Source organism: Cyprinus carpio, chromosome B14 (assembly GCF_018340385.1).
Source record: "Cyprinus carpio isolate SPL01 chromosome B14, ASM1834038v1, whole genome shotgun sequence".
Classification (NCBI taxonomy): domain Eukaryota; kingdom Metazoa; phylum Chordata; class Actinopteri; order Cypriniformes; family Cyprinidae; genus Cyprinus; species Cyprinus carpio.
Window position 1 is genome coordinate 19,271,445 of NC_056610.1, and position 18,733 is coordinate 19,290,177.

General features: G+C 36.9%; 1 protein-coding gene across 5 annotated transcripts; it reads left to right on the forward strand.

Annotated features, from left to right (window-relative positions):
• Positions 1-150: 150 nt before the first annotated feature.
• On the forward strand, positions 151-18,545 carry LOC109102251 (septin-6). 5 transcript variants are annotated; one of them, XR_006156450.1, is made up of 11 exons: positions 151-299; positions 1,988-2,102; positions 4,259-4,454; positions 5,531-5,717; positions 7,188-7,349; positions 8,898-8,994; positions 10,643-10,811; positions 11,187-11,319; positions 11,568-11,758; positions 12,789-12,845; positions 14,727-15,525. XR_006156450.1 is itself a non-coding variant. In XM_042738412.1 (11 exons), exons 1-10 carry the CDS (start codon positions 255-257, stop codon positions 13,291-13,293), a joined length of 1,299 nt encoding a protein of 432 aa, XP_042594346.1. In that variant the 5' UTR covers positions 151-254; the 3' UTR covers positions 13,294-13,335; positions 14,727-15,525. The 5 variants fall into 5 exon arrangements, 4 of the variants coding, with proteins under 4 accessions (XP_042594346.1, XP_018971134.1, XP_018971132.1 ...); XM_042738412.1 differs by lacking the exon at positions 12,789-12,845 and adding an exon at positions 13,290-13,335; XM_019115589.2 differs by lacking the exons at positions 12,789-12,845; positions 14,727-15,525 and adding an exon at positions 17,169-18,545.
• The last annotated feature ends 188 nt before the right edge of the window (positions 18,546-18,733 follow it).

The window sequence follows — 18,733 nt, forward strand, 5'->3', positions numbered from 1 at the left end:
TGGGGGTCATATTGATTTTGATTACGTTATTTTGATTATCAGAGTGTTTTGAGTCTTGTAATTATCAAATGATATGTATTTCAGATATAGGTTGATTCTTATATAATTATAACTTAAAACTGCGCAATTATAAAAATAAGAGAAGCCGCCATGGCATCACTCATGAATGGTACAGTCCATCGTATCTCGCTCCTAGTTCGGCGCTGTAGCTTCGCTTTGCGTGCGCGCTGGCTGCAGTTTCCTGTGAAGGGTTGATGCAGGAGCGAACTATGGCGGCCACTGAGATAGCTCGACAAGCGGTAAGAGCACGCTTTTATTACAAAAATCTCCTTTCGGTTGACCAAACTAGAGAGGCGATTGGTGACAGATATTTTAGCGGGTGTGACACATAGTAGAATCAAACAGGATTCGATTATCATTTATTCGTGAACGTGATGGCCCATTTATCAACAAGCTGATTAAATATACCAGTATCTAAACGTCTGTTATTGTTTGTGTACACCATTTGAATATATAAGCACATTAATTCGTACATTTTAAATTATACAGCTATATCCATGCTGCTGTTTTGAGGGAAATTGCTAAATGGTGAGGGCAAACAATAACGGATGAACATCACGGTTTGAAGTGACCACGACTTGATGGGTTTTCAGAAACCACGGTTAAAAAAATAAACAGTCACGTTATCGAGCGTCATTGTATTGTACAATCCATTTAATTCGAGCGCGTCTAGTACCGTTATATTTAAATGCATTAGCATCCTTGTTTCCCCTCAGCACGCTGGGCGTTGTCTTTCATCAAGTATTTCGTACATTTAATGTCAGAAACAGGCGTACAGAATAATTCCAGATGCATTTTGTAGCAGCTTGTGGACTGTTCATTCTGGCGTCTCTTAGGTGAATACGTAGCTAACATTAGGCAGCAGGCTCGAGTCTGAGCTCAAAATCTATTAGATATCATGAATGACGTTAACATCAGTGTTTACTATTTAAACCATGGGTTTGGTCCAGAATGTTCTGGTTACAGAGCAGCCAGTGTTGTGTTTCAGTCCTGATGACCCATTTTGGGCTCCTTACAGTTGTCTGGGTTGGGAATGTTGCACATGTGGGTCAGATTGTGACTGTTTGTTCGGTCCAGTCAATAAGATGCTCTCACAGTCTGACTTCTCCTAGTTGCCTGTTTTGTAGTTAATGAAATGTGCATTTTATGGTTAGTGTTATTCCTCAGTAATCCTCATAACAGAACTGATCATCTGCGCTGATTGGTTCTAACTGAAATGGATGCACTTTTGATTAGCGTATATTGCAGTTTAACTTAATGTTTCCATTTGGATAATGGAACTTTATCACATTAGGCCTGTGCTGATTGAATGCACACTCTTCATTTTTTATTATTTAAGCAGAAATCGAATGATTTGGCACGTTCGCTTGGCTCATTGCATAGGTCACACATATGCAAACACCCACACACCAAAGGATATGCTGTAAATGTGGGCAGAAAGCCTTTCCTGCCAGAGTATTGGCTGGCCAGGTGGCAGACCTGTTTGAACAATGGTAGAGGAAGTGCTGAAGAATAATATGGCCTAAATTTGACATTTGTGTTATGTTATTTACAACCGCTTTGCTTCATAGGTATCTGTGTTACTTGATGACAGTAAAATTTGTCTGCGACTGCAGAAAGGTTTACGTGTCTGTCTGCCTGAATGTGGTTTTGACAGTTGAGATCAGACAGGAAAGAGGAAGTGCACAGAGCTGAACCTTTGAGATCTGTACCATAGTATTACAACTTATGTCAAAGATCTTACAATGAGGTGCATGTTATGTACTTTTACTCACTGAGTTGACAATTTTTCTTTTTGCATCCTCATAAATTAAGGTGCTTGCAAAGACTTTCCATTGCTGAGAGTGAGAAACTGTGCAAATGATCTTTTTCGGTGGAAGTCATCATGCTTGTTTCATTCCTATGGTTTGCTTTTATTTCATATTAGGGAGAAGGTGCACGAGGCGTCCCACTCTCTGGTCATGTTGGCTTCGACAGCATGCCAGACCAGCTGGTCAACAAGTCCGTCAACCATGGCTTCTGCTTCAATATCCTCTGCGTGGGTGAGTGTGTCATGTGGGAGCTCCTATTTTCCTTTGGGCGAAACTAACCATTTGCTTCGGTGTATGTCACACCCCTTCACTGTGAACGCATACTGATTCTGTCCTGTGACCCACTTACTAATTACTGGTGCACTGATGGAGAGCAGTTGCAGGAACTCGCGATTCAGTTTCATACCCTGATTTCATGTGTGGCTTGCTAACTGGTTAGACTTGATCCGTTCTTACTCTCTAAAACACTTAACAAAAAATAGGGGAAATAATCTTTCAGACGATGCTGTTTTGCATGTTATTTGACCTGGTCAGTAAAATATAATACAAACACACCTTGTAGGGGAAATAGGCTAGCCTGTGTCATCAAATCTGTCCCGGTAGGTTATGTTGTGATGATGAAAATGTTGGTGTGCGCATGTGTGTTGGTTTGGCAGAGAGACTGTGCCAACTGAATCCGCCTCTTGATTCCAGGAGGTGTTTACTGTTGAGTAAGTTTTTCAGTTCAGTGTTGTTTAACGTTGGGTTGTAAAGCTGTAGTTGTACTAAAATGTATAACATAGAGGGTGATGTTCACACAAAGTGGCAATGCATTTGGAGTAATCAAAAGTAGGTAGAGGAGGCCAGATGTATGCTTAAACACCACAAGGCAGAGTCCAGCTGAAGCAGTGTGCAGGTTCACCCTTGTTTTTATTAACAGGTGAGTGACGTCATGTGACCTAAACCTGGATGTCAGTTACAATTCCTAGAATAGCTTACTATTTTAACTGGTAACATATCAGGAAAAAAGTATTTCTGTAGGTTAAAAGGTGCTATATAACAATACCAGAATGATTACTAGGGAATGCATGAATTGATAAAATGTATATTGCAGTGCAAGTCATTTGTGTCTGCTTAATAGATAAACACAAAATGTAATTAGTATGTTAAATAAATGTACAGTATTTAAAATCAACACTGTAGTATATTATTTGTGCATGTTTGTTATGTTTGAATTTACATTTATAGTAGATATAAAGTTACAGATGTAAAATTACGTTTGATGTGGACTGCAAGAGAAAATAAAAATAATTCTATATTTTTAATTAAATGTTTTTATTATTAGGTTATTGATCATCTTGTCCCTGCCAATAACCCAAGTAAAATTCTAGCTAAATCTTGTCCCTGTGGTACTATGAAGTTTTCATGCTTTTGTTATTCACTTTACATTTTGAATTATTTATATGAAGGCAGCATTGTTTCAGATTCTTTGTTAGCATCCCTTAAAGTTCAGGGCATCCTCCAGGGCTTTTATCCCATTTCTGCTAAAGCTCTAAGGAGGTAATGACGGAACTCTAGAAACTAGTGTAAAGGGAATTTGGCAAATGGCAAGGGACTATTGTCAAGCAGGCTTCTCTCTCCTCTCTTGATTCCTGATCATTCACATGCAGGTTCAGCTTCAATGCTTCAGGTTTAGTGAATGCTGTGTGCTTTGGCATGCTGTAAATATCACACTGTGATTATCTGGAGAAGAGATACGAGATGCTTGTGATTCATATAACCATCATCTTTGATTGAGTTATGTGATTATCAGTGTGTGATGCCTGCCTTGCCTTTAATTCAGTTTCAGGATTTTCATACCTTGTGATATTCACTGCTCATCAGCATTTAATCTGGGTAGAAAATCGCTGCTTTATTTTTAGGTGTCAGACGAGGCTTTTTGCCTGTTGTGAGGGGCCCGTGGGAATGGGATCTGCAGGCTGAGTTTATGAAGAAATGGCAAATGTGAGCCATCCATATAATTAACATTCTGGTGGTGTTGCATGATGTCCATTTCTGCTGCGCGTGTGGTTGTCAGGAAAGCAAGAATAGGACCTTTAGGCAGACTGAGCCAGGATTGCTGCATGGCTTTTAGACTTTTACACACAGATCATGCGGGTTAAAATCTGAAGTGTAGGCATCAGAAAAATAGTGCACTTTTGTATTAAAGTTGATTTGTGTAATTTTGATGCTAAAAAGTCCTTCTATTCCTGTCTATTATGCAGAGACAACTATATTATAGCAAACTTTATTTAATTATTTAAAATATCCTATTATAGAAAAAATAATTAAGAATTGTGTATGTACATAGTAATGTTTTTAAAGGCTTAAATTAAGAGCCTGGTAGCTTATTGCTGTGTTTCTTCCAGGCGAGACGGGTTTGGGAAAGTCCACCCTCATGGACACCCTGTTCAACACCAAATTTGAGGGTGAACCTACACAGCACAATCAGCCTGGAGTGCAGCTCAAATCCAACACATACGAGCTGCAGGAGAGCAACGTTCGCCTCAAGCTCACTGTGGTCAACACTGTAGGCTTTGGAGATCAGATCAACAAAGAGGACAGGTGAGGTCTGCTTGTGATCATCAAATGAGGTTAAGGAAACCAATGCTTTAGCTGCTTTAAATGGAGAAAAAAAATAATCATATGGTGATCTAGAATGTTAGTTATAAGCTTCCACTAGTACGTTTGTCATTTGATTATAAGTAGAATATGCTTACTAATACTTAAAGGGATAGTTCGCCCAAAAACAAAAAAATTGTTGTTAATTGACTCAGCAAAAACAGTAAAGAAGATTTTTAGGTGAAACCGTTGTCCTTGACAATTAACCAAATTAAACCGTCTATCCCTTTAATAATGCATGTTGGTTTTAATTGTCAATGTGTGTGAAATAATTTATTATAATCATAATTTATTAATATTATATGTTAAACTCAGGCTGATATGTTTCATAATAGATAATGAACCTCAGATGAGAAACTCAGATCAACTTTATTTGTCAGTAGTCATGACTGCAAAGAACATTGTCTTAGATTACTTTTTTGTTAATGTGCAACAATAAATGATTACATTTTACTGATAAATTAAAAGATTCCACAGAGGATTCACTACCCTCTAATACTCTTGTTTATTTAGGGACTTCAGAGTATTTGATGCATTTTTCATAAGAAATTTTTTTAAAAAAGGAATTCTGTTGTTCCTGCTTTTCTTGATCTCTGTCATGCGACACATTTGTGTGCAGAGCTCATTATAATATAAAGATTGGATGGTATCAGGAAACCAGATATAACCCCACTTTCATGGTTCTGATGCCGTGGGCTACGAAAGTGCCAGTTATAAAAGATTTTCATGGCGTTCAGATTAGACTAAAACAGCATGTTATTAAGCTGAATGGTTGTGACAAGCTTTATTTTGCCTGCAGATGTGCTTTTATGAGTCTTGAGCTATCCAGCTATTTATAGATGCCTGAACCAGTACCTTTTCCCCTCAAAGCTCATAGAGTTTTATTACAATCTGTCATAAGCCTGAAGCTTTAAACTCTTTGTACATTAACACTAATCTTACTTAAGTGTGAGTGTTAAGTTTGTGTGTTTTTTAGCCGCAAGTAATTATTTCCACTTCTTTCATTGTTCAACTTGCAGTTACAAATCTATTGTCGAGTTCATCGATACTCAGTTTGAAGCGTACCTTCAGGAGGAACTGAAGATTAAACGCACCCTACACAGTTATCATGATACACGGATCCACGCCTGTCTGTATTTCATTGCTCCCACTGGACACTCGCTAAAGTCCCTTGACCTGGTTACTATGAAGAAGTTGGACAGTAAGGTTAGTGATGCTTTTTATTTTTTTTAAATGTTTGATCACACCTAAGTTTGACCAGTATGATGATATGGTCAGCGGTAGAGGTATCTTCATCGGTGCAGTATTTTAATCAAAAATACACTACTTCATGACTATAATTTATACATTTGTTTTAATTCTAGCAAATACAACTATAATTTAACTAATAATAACAGTAACATCTGCTCCATATATGTGGCTTAGCATTATTTACTGTTTCACTGTGCAGAATAGTTGATGTGGGTTATTAAGCATTCAGCTGATGGCTATGCTATGTTTAATGTCATTGGAGCTGTGTAGCTGTGTGGAGTCAGTGAAGGTCAGCTGTGTAATAATGCATTCTCTTTGAACAAAGATGCTCTCTTAGATCTGAAGCTGAGCCTAACAGTTGCCTCGTATGCTTGAGAAGAGGTGCCTGTGTACTCACACTGTGGCTAAACCTTTATTTAAAGTGCCTGTGCGAACCTTACAATTCATCAGTAGTAAATTACAGGAAATAGACAAAGTGTAAAGCTAGTGGCCAGGCTACTGAGAATAGTATTTAGATGGTGGTGTGGGTGGCAGGGAGTGTAAAAACTGAGTAAGTGGGATCAGCGCACTCCATATGTGCTCTTGTGTGTGAGAGAGAGAGTCATGAGTGGAGCCGGGGTGTTTGATTATCCCTCCATTAGCATGGTTAGCACTTATCCTGCATAGGTAGTTTATATCCCCCACAAGACCTGAGATTAAAGGAATATTTTATCCAAAAATAAAAATCATTTACTCACCCTCAAGTTGTTCCAAAACTGTCTTTCTTTTGTGGAATACAAAATAATTTTTAAAGAACATCCAGGCCATTTTTTTTAATGTAATATATAATGAAAGTGAATGGGGACAGAGGTTCTCCAACTGAACTACCTCTTTAAATATCCTCTCTGAGTTGGTTTCAAAGTGAATATCAAATATCTGCATATGCTTAATTCTGTTCCAGTTTGAGGTACATTCAGATGCAAGCGTGTTGAGCTTATGTAAGCTTTCACAGCATTCTATGGAGTTCATTTTAATTGCATTAGCTGCTCACAATTAAAAATTTAAAAAGAGATGTCTATTTGTGCAGATACATGTGTCTGCAACAGCCTCTGCACATAAAGGAAATGCAGTCTTTTTCAGCACTTTGTGTGCCATTTATTCAGTTTGCTCAGGCATAAAAGAGGAGAGAAGCTAAGTATCTATATTTATCTGGACTTAGCCAGATGTTCTGAGGTTGCTTTGAGTTGCTTACATCTGTATTTAGTAATTTACTGCCTGAGTGGTTGAAAGTTAGCTGTCTAAAAGGGAAATATTTACTCACTAGAGCTGTTTGGGGTTTGAAATGCACTTTGATTGTCATCTTAATTCATGTGTATATAAATTGATTTAATTTCTGATTACTGATTCTTCCCAAATGCCTACAAAATGTCTTTCTCTTATGTATAGGTGAATATCATCCCTATCATCGCCAAATCAGATGCCATCTCAAAGAGTGAACTTACTAAGTTCAAAATTAAGATCACAAGTGAGTTGGTGAGCAATGGCGTCCAGATATACCAGTTTCCCACCGACGATGAGACTGTGGCAGAGATCAACTCAACCATGAATGTAAGTCAAAATTTTAGTTTTCAGCCGAAACCATTTTGAAGGGTCAAAATCATTGAGCGATAAGTTTTCATGACACCTTTTGACTTTGTCTGTGTTTTACGTGTGCACTCAACATAGATAAATTACTCAATAATTGTTTAAACCATAGGAAAATGGCAATAAAAAAAAACAACTTATCTCAGAAAAGTCAGTCAATGTCCAAAGCACTTTAGTCAGCTGGAAAAAAATTACTTTAGGAAGGACAATTTTAATAAATGTACGCATTGTATTACATACTCATTTTATTTTCCTTATTTGTTTTATGTCTTTATTATTTAATGTATATTTGAATAAATCATTTGTATTTCACAACACATTAAATTGGAGCAGAAACATGAAATGATTCGATTAATTTATCGATTATTAAATAAGCGTATTTTCAGTTTTCAGGAAGATGAAAATGTGATTTTGGTTTGTTCAATTACTGATGTTACATGCACTAAACATGATGTTCTTATAATGTGTATGGAGTAATAATTATTTATATTGCTTATATAAAAAAACAGGCTGCTAACCCTGAAGTATTAAGCTTTGGTGTGTAACTCATCCCACATTGTATGTGTTTCTGATATGAGTGATATCTAAAATTGTGCAGATAGTTGAGAAAAGGTTTTGCCTTTGTGTTCCTACATCTAAAATCTAGTTACTATGTGCTATATAAGAGAACAAAATGTACTTACAGTATTTTGTATTATTTGATTACAGAAATAAGATTAAGAATGATTCATTCCTCTTCCACTTGAAATCCGTTTACATAGAATCAATCACAAATGTACTATGTCCTATTTTGCTTGGAGACAACACAGCCATATTTTATACTTCAGCGCTTGTCCAGTTCTCATTTCACATCACAGTTCAACAGTTGTCATGAGAAAGAGTCCATATGGTGTCCAGCTTTCCTGCTTGTGTTTGCTCACAGGAAATGACACCACAAAAGAAGAGGCATTCTTCTTCAGTGGACTCTCACAACAACATGTTTTTACTGTGGGATAGACACACTCGTATAGAGCAGGCTGAATGAATGAATGTCAGTTCACCAAACAGTCTGTTCCTGCGGGGTTGCTGTGGAGGTCTTCCAGTACTGGTTAACCACAGAAAACAAAGATAGCTGACCTCAGGTCCCTTCCCACTCATTTCAAGTGGGATGTACCCTAATATATTTTTCTCGGTGGTTTTAAAGGCCATTCTTGTCTAGTAAATGTTATCTTAACAAGGTAAATTCTTTATGAGGGTTTCTCCACTGTGAGACGTAGTACTACTTCAGTATGGAGGTGGATTCGGTGTTATTCCTCTGTGTTAATGCTCTCTTAGAACCATACTGATTGACAGAAGAATGCATTTAATTTGATTTTTTTTTTATCAACGTTTAAAACCATTACACAGAACAAGCATGTATTTGTTAATCAGATGGATTTAAATGTTGCATAATCAAGTCTGTTACTGTCGGAAATTATAATAGACTGGAGTATTTCTGCTAAATTGTTTGTGGGGTTTTTTTGTGCACTGCAGGGTCATTTGCCTTTTGCAGTGGTGGGAAGCACTGAGGAAGTGAAGATTGGGAACAAGATGGTGCGAGCACGCCAGTACCCTTGGGGAACCGTCCAGGGTAAGTGCTGGTCACGTCTTTTAGAGGAAATGACACTAAGCTCTTCCCTGTGTTTGGCCCTGGCCTCTTTGTTCAGGACATCCAAACCCATTCCGTCTCTCCCTTTCTGCAGTGCCTAGCCTGGACTCTCCCTTTCAACACACCATCTTCTTTCTCTCTTGCATTTTTTTTTTCACAGCAGGGCAGAATGCTAATGTATTAGGGCTGTCAGAATGAGAAACTGAGCTGTAATTTCCTCGTGACTAATCACTTTGGAGCAACAGGAAAATGACGTCAGTACAGCAGTGATTTGGTTGATGGCACCACAAACACAATCCCTTAGTGCAACCTATCCCAAACTGTATTCTATGTAAATATGTTTTAAAACACAATTTATTCCTGTGATGGCAAAGCTTTTCAGCAGCCATTATTCTTGTCACATGATCCTTCAATAAACATTTATTATTACTGTCAATGTTAAAGGACATATACATATTGCAATGTCTTTTTGTCTTGGATTTACAGTACAATGATGATCATTTGTCATGTTCTATAAGCTGTGCAAATCCAGCTCACTTCAGTCACAGTTTGTCCTGTCTGTCTTTGTTAACGTGTGGTATGCATGCAGTGATTTGATGCATAACATTATAGCAGAAGTGCTCTGACTAAACCTCAGGCTGTCTGTGACATCACTCTGAATCTCTCTCACTCTCTCTATCAGCGCATGAAGCCACAGGGCAGCTCACGTGCTCTTACTTAATTTAGCTTGATGGAAGGCTGACATGACTGAGGAAAATATGGATATATGTGATGTGTGTGATTTCATGCATCACTGCTGCTGTGTGTCAAGTGTTTACTCGTGATTATTGGCACATAGTTTACTTGATTAAAAGTCAAAGTTACGTGGATTAAAACCATGTAGAATGGGATGCATTTGTATGCAAATGTACATCAGCTAGTGAGCTTGTAAAAATCCTATGAACTTTTGCACAGACAAGCACACTCAAGATTTCTTCAGCAAATGTAAAAAAATCTATGTTTATACTGATACAGTAACAGCTGCAGGGCATGTTGGTAGTGCTAATAATACTAGATCACAGCTGGTCAGTTATACAAACTGACTGTTAAAAGAGGTCATGTCCTTGTATCAGTGGTATGAAATGGAATAATGCTATCAAAAGTCACATTTTTTGTAACATCAAAATGTTAAAATTACATTTTTAAATGTATTTTAAAAAGTGTATTAGACACTTTAAAAGTGCCGATTTTAGGTTATGTAAATGGTTACCATTTGCCATTTATTTTATTTTTATCACTTTTGTCTTTACAAGATTTTTTTCTTTTTAAATTCAGATATCCAGTGAAGTCTCTCAATTACACAATGACATGCAAAACATCTTGTATACATCCCTATAAGAATTAAAAGCCTGCTTAAAATACATTGTTGTACCACTGTTACTTAAGTTAGTGTCATGTCAGCTTTTCCATTAACTAACTACCCAGATCTTTAACTCCTTAGACTAACTCCAACCTTGAATGTAATGCAGTAATTAATGTGTATGGCATGTCCTGGAGAAAGTTATTGTCTTCTCTTTTCTTGTACTAGTATCTCTGTTGTGGTCATTGGTGGTAATTTTCCATTGGACATGATGTGTTTTGTGTTTTCCAGTGGAGAATGAGAATCACTGTGATTTCGTGAAGCTGAGAGAAATGCTGATCAGGGTCAACATGGAGGACCTTCGAGAGCAGACTCACACTCGCCACTATGAGCTCTACCGCCGCTGCAAGCTGGAAGAGATGGGTTTCAAAGACACTGACCCTGACAGCAAACCCTTCAGGTGAAGAGTGTCACAATCGCACTGAATGATCTGGAAAAAGTTCTCCACCACAACCTATGACAGAAAGATTTATAGTCCTATTGTGCATTTACAGGCATGGTAAATGTAATGTTAAAAGTGATAGTTCACTTATAAATGCACCCTCATGTCATTCCAAACCCATAAGACTTTGGTTCATCTTCAAAACAAATTAAGATTTTACAGAGACCCTTCATTGAAAGTCCAGGTAACCAACACCTAAAAGATCCAAGAAGAATAAAAAGGCATTGTGAAGCAAATCCATGTGAACTGAGTGGCTTAATCTCAGCGGTTTAATTCATTTTAGGTGAATGATCCCTTTAAAAAAATCTTCTGTGTGTGATTTGTTGTGTTCAGCCTCCAGGAAACATACGAGGCCAAGAGGAATGAGTTCATGGGTGAGCTACAGAAGAAAGAGGAAGAGATGAGGCAGATGTTTGTCCAGAGAGTCAAAGAGAAGGAGGCAGAGCTGAAAGAGGCAGAAAAGGAGGTTTGTTTTTTTTGTTTTTTTTTTGAAGACTGTAATTGAAGCACTTTTGTAACAAATGCAGTCAAAGTGTTATCTACAGCTCATTCAAAAAATAGTAACTACATACACATAAAAATTGAACTATTTCACAGTAACTATTTTAAATTAGCAATATATACTTTATAATATATATCTACTATTTGCAACAATTTTACAGTAGCTTTGTTTATTTTGTAACATATACTGACTCTGTGGTGTTCACGTCACAGCTTCATGAAAAGTTTGACCGTCTCAAGAAGCTTCACCAGGATGAGAAGAAGAAACTAGAGGACAAGAAGAAGTCTCTCGATGATGAGCTAAATGGCTTCAAGCAGAAGAAGACTGCTGCTGAGCTGCTGCAGGCCCAGACCCAGCAGGCAGGGAGCTCTGCCACACTCAAGAAGGATAAAGAGAGGAAAAAGTAAGTATTGACCTCTACATGGTTCCTAACCCTCACAACCTTCCGTTCCCGAGATACCAGAAGATCACGATGCAGGAGAACATGTGTGAACTTCTGTACGTGTGTGTGTGTGCATTTCACTGAATGCTCAAGTAAAATTGCAAGGAATGTTAAATTTAGATGATGAATAATAGTAATAGAGTTGACAGTGCAGTGTTATGAAAATTAAAGCTCTAGTTTGAGCATATACACTACTGTTCAAAAGTTAAGATTTTTATTTTTTTTTATTTTTTTTGCATTAAATTAATGTGTTAGATTTAGATTAGGTTTGTTTAAAATTAATGCCCTAGCAAAGATGCATTAAATTAGATAATACACTTATATCATTCTTTTTTAAAATTAATAACTTTCATTTATAAAATTACATTTTCCACAGAATATATTAAACAGCATAACTGTTTTCAACATTCAAAATAATGAATGTTTCTTGAGAACCACATTTGCATATTATAATGATTTTCTTTTCAACACTGAGGACTGAAGTAATGGCTGCTGAAAATTCAGCTTTGCCATCACAATAATAATTTTCATTTTTAGATATATGAATGTAAAGAATTTATTTTAAATTGCAATAATATTTCACATTAATACTGTTTTAACTGTATTTCATTAAATAATGCATTCTTGGTAACAACATTTTACCCCAAACTTTGGAACAGCAGTGAAGATACTCATATTGTTGTGCATTTATAATATAAAGCATCCACTACATCTCTTTACATTACCCAGTCTGGTGTGGTAAAAGTCTTGTATGAATATAACATGTTAGACAGTTCTGTACCGTTATAATTATATATGCTCTATAATTCTATATAAATAAATATCATCAAAAAATCAATTGATTACTATGATTATATTATTAAAAGTACAATACTGCATTCGCTTATTGCATTGTGATCATGCACATCCAATCTAAAAAGGGTACTAGTAATCAGAGCTCAAATAAATTGCTTCAATAATGCTGGTAATCATTAATGGTTGTGTATTCAAGCTGATTTGCTGCATTCACCTGAGTGTTATGTGGGAAGAAGACACTTGCACTGACAAGGTTTACTTTTTTGTTGTTTTTTTCATATCAATCTCTTCAGTTTTTAACTCTTTCCCCCGCTTAAGCTTCTTGTATGTCCTCACAAGGCAGCACTTTTCACAAAAATGAGATACTGAGGAAACACTGTTAATTGTTGGTGTCATGCAATAAAGGAGATGCTTTTTATTTTTGCAGTACATAATATGCAAGATTGTCCAAATCCAATATTTCAGATCAAATTTACAGCCTTTACATGAACTGTCCAGATTCTTACCATTTTCTCCTCCACTATCCTGTGGGTGTTATTTTATTTGTATATCAAAGATAGCCAGAGAAATGGTACAGTTTTCCTCAGTGCTCTTGCAGGGCAGGGCATGTAGAGTATTCACTGTTTGATTCTGCATGTAAGGTGTCTTGTCTAGTTTGTGCACGTGTCATGTACGTCTCATCCATGCTGTTTTCCAGTTAACTCCTCACCTGCTCCCAGTCCTGCATGAGACACCTTATGCTGGTAAGGCTTTCAAAGTATCTCTTAAGGCACAAACCCTCATTCGCGAGGGAGCTAAATTACAAAAACAAATGTAATGATGATGGTCAGTTAGACTGATCCTGTAATTGCGGTGTGGAAGCACTGCTTTAGTAATTACAGCTTTTTCAATTCATGCTTAAAAGTGCTGGTAATGTGAAGAACCTCTCTGTGGCAGCAGCAGGGGATATTATGTCACCAGCGCCAGGCGAGAGTTTATTGCTCTCTCTGTGTGATGCGCAGCCATCTGCCATCTGAATCCATAACAGTCTGCTGTTGTTTGCACTCCACTGCTCTTCCACGATCTTGCACAAAAGAGCCTTTAATGGCTCGGCTCCTACAGCTGGGTCGTACTAGTCCACTTGGCCTTAAAATAATGCTGTTGTTGAGTGAGCCATCCCTTGCCACAGACAACTTGGCAATAGTTAAAGAACACAATTGTTAAAGTTGGGATATCCAGTTCATGTACATAACACAACAGAAGCGACCATGTAATAAATTTTATCTGGTACAAAGAGAGAACGATTCTAAGCCTTACCACATGCACCCCCTGCAACTTTGAAATGTTTTAAAGGGATACTCCATCCCAAAATGGAAATTGTCATTAATCCCTTACCCCCATGTCGTTCCAAACCCATAAAAGCTTTGTTCATCTTCGGAACACAATTTAAGATATTTCGGATGAAAACCGGTAAGCTTGAGACTGTCCCATAGACTGCCAAGTAAATAACGCTGTCAAGGTCCAGGAAAGTATGAAAAGCATCATCAGAATAGTCCATCTGCCATCAGTGATTCAACCGTATCGTTATGAAGCGAAGAGAATACTTTTTGTACACGAAGAAAACAAAAATAACGACTTTATTCAACAATTCCTCACCTCTGTGTCTCTCCAAATCAGCGTAGCACCATTTTGGCAAATCTGAGCAGTACGCAGGCAGCGTAAGTTCTTCTGTGTCAGTCGCGGCACAAGGACACGTTTTTTACATGAATTTACGATTTGGTTTGAAAGAAAACAGCACATCAGCTTTGCACGGCTGACACAGAAGAGCGTATGCCGCCTGCGTACTGCCCAGAATTGCCAAAATGGCACTACGTTGATTTGGAGAGACACAGAGGAGAGGAATTGTTGAATAAAGTCGTTATTTTTGTTTTCTTCGTGTACAAAAAGTATTCTCATCTCTTCCGAAGACGAATTAAGCTTTAACGGGTTTGGAACGACATGGGGGTAAGTGATTAATGACAAAATTTTCATTTTGCGGTGGAGTAACCCTTTAACAGATGCACGACTAACATTTTTGATTGTTTTTAATTAATGTGTGAATACAACAGTGTGTAACCTGTAGGGAACAATAATCTTCCTTCTCTCTCGTTTCCAGTTCAGGATTCCTGTAGAAAGTGCTCCCCCTGCCCGCTGTGAATGAGCTCTTCCCCCTCAGTGTTCCTGAGCCATGCTGTTCCGTTCCCTCCCCCCTCTCTCCCGTCTCATCCTGTCCCATCCCGTCCCCCCAGTTTCAGGCATAACACAGCTGAGGAGGGATGTTAACTGTGAATGGAATCCTTCTTTAGATTGTTTAACTCCTTTTTTTTTTCTTACATTTCTTTGTTTTTACTTGCTGTGGTATGATGTCATGATGATATTGCTTTGTTCTGCACGTCTAGGATTTGATTAAACTTTAACATGCGTGGCAACTGTTGTGGGTATGCAGTAGTACACAGGTTAAAATGAGACAAATTCTATTAGTAGTACCATAATTGTCATTAGTGTTATAATAGGAAGATGTATGAGCTGCTTTCAGTTCAGTCATGCAGTGAGATTTAAGGTATTTTACCGTTTTCTAATGTAACATGATGTTTTGTCTCATTTTAGCTCATGCATGTTATACAGATGCTGTCTGGTCATCTGTAGCCATACCTCAATGTTGTAGTGTTTTTTTGTTTTGTTTTTTTCTCTCTCTCTTATATACACCTGTCATTGCTATGCTTGTATTAGTTTAGAAAAACTTTGGCACATCTCATCCAAATGTAAGCACCTTTTATAACTCTTTATTTTTGTGACATTTTATTTTTCACAAAATTAAAAAAAAAAAAAAATTACTTTCTAATAAATAAATATCAGTTGCGAAGGGATCAATCTTTGAATCAGTAATAAAGGGCATTCTTTCATAAACCTTTAAACTGTGGGAAAGTCATTGTGTATGAATATCAGACAATTAATTCTACATTTTATTATTTGCATTATTCATGAAAGTGTGACTGAATGTTTATGCACTCGGGGTGACATGGACCGTGTTTGATTTGCTTACTCTATTGAAAAATCTTGATTCCTTAATTTATGCTTTGATTATTTGCTTTAAGGAGGAGCTGGACTTTCACCTATGAAGCAATTTACTACATCTTAATGCTTAACTGGGCATTCAGTATATAATGAGACTAATCATACAATCATCTGAATTTATTTTCTATAGGTTTGGCCTGTATTCTCAAGTAAAGTGTTTTGACCACCACCACAAGTCATATTACATAAACGTCATCATAAGATCATCGTATGAGGAAGTTTAGTCTAGGCGAGTTTTCTGAGTCACTGCAGGAAATGACAGATTCATTTTGAGTTTCTCAAGTTGTAAATTATATTTTCAAAGCTACGATTAAAGATAGACTGATTCTGTAGATTCTATGCTGGATGACAGTGTTTTGTATTTGTATCTGGATGCTGGTCTTTTTAACAGGTGGTATCGATATGATTGATATTTATCATCTTTTAACGCTTTTGCTCCCTCCAGTGTCCCTGCTCACTGCCGTGTGTGTATTTACTTTCCTTTGCAGTAATCCCTGGCTCTGCACTGAGTAGTATGGCTTTGATAAGGGACCAGGCCCAGACTCTTTGGTTAACCGGTACCCCAAGGCTAAGGGGAGGCAGTGTGGACCAAGCTCTCTGCGTTTCTCATAAATCACCTCTTGTATTTTGATTTTGGGCTCTTTCTGCAGCTTTTACTAAAATGTGTATTTATTGTGTTACCAAAAAAGGTTTGCTTAAGGCTGTGCTTTTTTGCAGTGTGTGATTTTTAATGCTTTGTGTGACTAATATGCTTTAAGGGAATAGTTCACCCAAAAATTAACATTTGTGAAACCTTTAATCACTTCAGGCCATCCAGGATGTAGACGAATCTGTTTCTTCATCAGAACAGATTTGGATAAGTTGGCATTACATCACTTGCTCACCAATGGATCCTCTGCAGTGAATGGGTGCCGTCAGAATGAGAGTTCAAACGCCTGATAAAAGCATCACAATAATCCACAAGTAATCCACACCACTCCAGTTCATCAGTTAAAGTTTTCACCCATTCACTTCAGAGAATCAATTTGTGCGCTAGTAATGCTAAATTTCTTCAAATCTGTTCCGATGAAGAAACAAACTCTTAAATTAAAAAATTATTTAGGGGTGAACTATTTCTTTAAAATTTGTGCCTCTTCAGAGAGCTGGGGAGGGAAAATGCAATCATTATAATCACTGTCCCAGTTAATCTGTTTTATTCTTCACTAAATTCTAGATTAGGTTAATGTTGACCACAATTTTAAATGGAGAGTGCAAGATGAGCTAATCCATGCACATTTAAAAGCAAATGCACAATGCATTTGAAGCAAGGCAGAAGGACGGTGTGTTCCTATCCACCCACATTCCGAATGCTTCATGCTTCAAGAAAAAAAACGAGTGCCCATTTCCAATTGACTGATATAAACTTGTCTTCCCACTGGTGCTGTCGAGTTTAGTGGCCTCCTGATATTTTTTCTCTAATCTGCGTTTGTCTCCTCTCTTCTAGCTTCTTTTAACTCTGTCTTGGTCACCTGTTGGAAGAGGGGATTGCAGCTTCCACGAGAACCAAGCGCCTGCTCTTTTTCCTGTCTTTTTCACTCCGTCAGCCTTGTTTGAATATTTTTTTTTTTTTTTTTTTTTTTTTTAACTTTCATGCTGTGTGCCCTGTTGAACCTTGGCCTTATGTGGGCTTAACATGGTATTTTTCAACAGATATAAGCTCTGTTTTCTAATTAGGGCATGCTAAGCAGTCCCTAATTAGTATTTATACAGACATCGTTTGCTGGTGACACCAGAGCCAAAGCTCTAGTAGAAAGGCTGTGAACTAAAGGAATGCTTTGGAGTTTTTTCAGTTTAGCTTTTTATGTCTTATGATATTGCCTTGCAGTCTCAATCTGTTCAATTAAACAATAATTTTGTTTCTTTCATGAATACTTGTGTTTGTGAATGAACCTGCATGTCCTCATCAACATTAACAGTGTTAACTGTGAGGAGCCAACGGATACTAACTTATTTGCAAACGCTATGTATAATTTAGGGTGTGAATTAAGATGAGCAAGATTATATTTAATAAGACTTAAAACCATTTTGACACGCTGGCTGTGAATTGTGAGAAAATCCAAAGAAAATGGGCCCGAAAGTTCCTGTAAAGCAAGAGATGTTTAAATGTAATTTAATGAGAATCTTTATTTGAAAGCATGAGCTAAATAAGCAAAATCTGAGAGGTTTGTATTGTATGTTTTTTATATTGCCCTATACATTTCAAGTCTTAAATAGTCACAGCAATATAGTTATACTTTAATTAAAATATAATCTTAAAGAATAATGATGCACCAATTAAAATACCATGTAGGTCACATTCAGTGCCACCTTTTATATGCTTTATCTTCTGTTCTTTTGCATGCACTGAACATATTTTTGTTTATTTATGAAGTTATTCTTTGCTTAGACATATGTACACTTCTTTGTTTGGACAAATTTATTACATGTATTTATTCCAAGTACAATATGCAGTTACATTCAATTCCCATTTTGCCAAATATTGCATTTAGATATACGTCAAGGGTTTTCAGTCATTTCAGTTAAGTAAGTTACTGAGGTACAGACAGTCATGCATATGTGCAGTACATATAATTTATAAGGACCTATTTTGCGCATCACTGTCCAGACACGTTTTAATGATTAATGGCATTATTGACAAGTGACTGTTTTCTGTGTGAAACATTTTGGGTGTCGAGACTGGCCTACATTTTTCTAGTCATCTTCCATATTTTCCCCTTAATGTCAATTACCCCCACCCCTGTAATACCAGAAATTTGTGAAATATTTAACTGTAGTAAGATTCCATGGTGTACATTTTTCAATAAAATATTTAAAAACCTGACATGCTTTTTCATAATTGACCCTCCAACACAAAAAAAAAAAAAAAAAACAAACTGATTTTACCCTAAAACAAATGTTCAAATTTATATCAAATATTTATATAAAATGTAAAATATTATGCATAAAATTGTCATAAATACAGCTATAGTAGGAATTATATGAAGATTTTTTTTTTGTAAGTCAATTCAT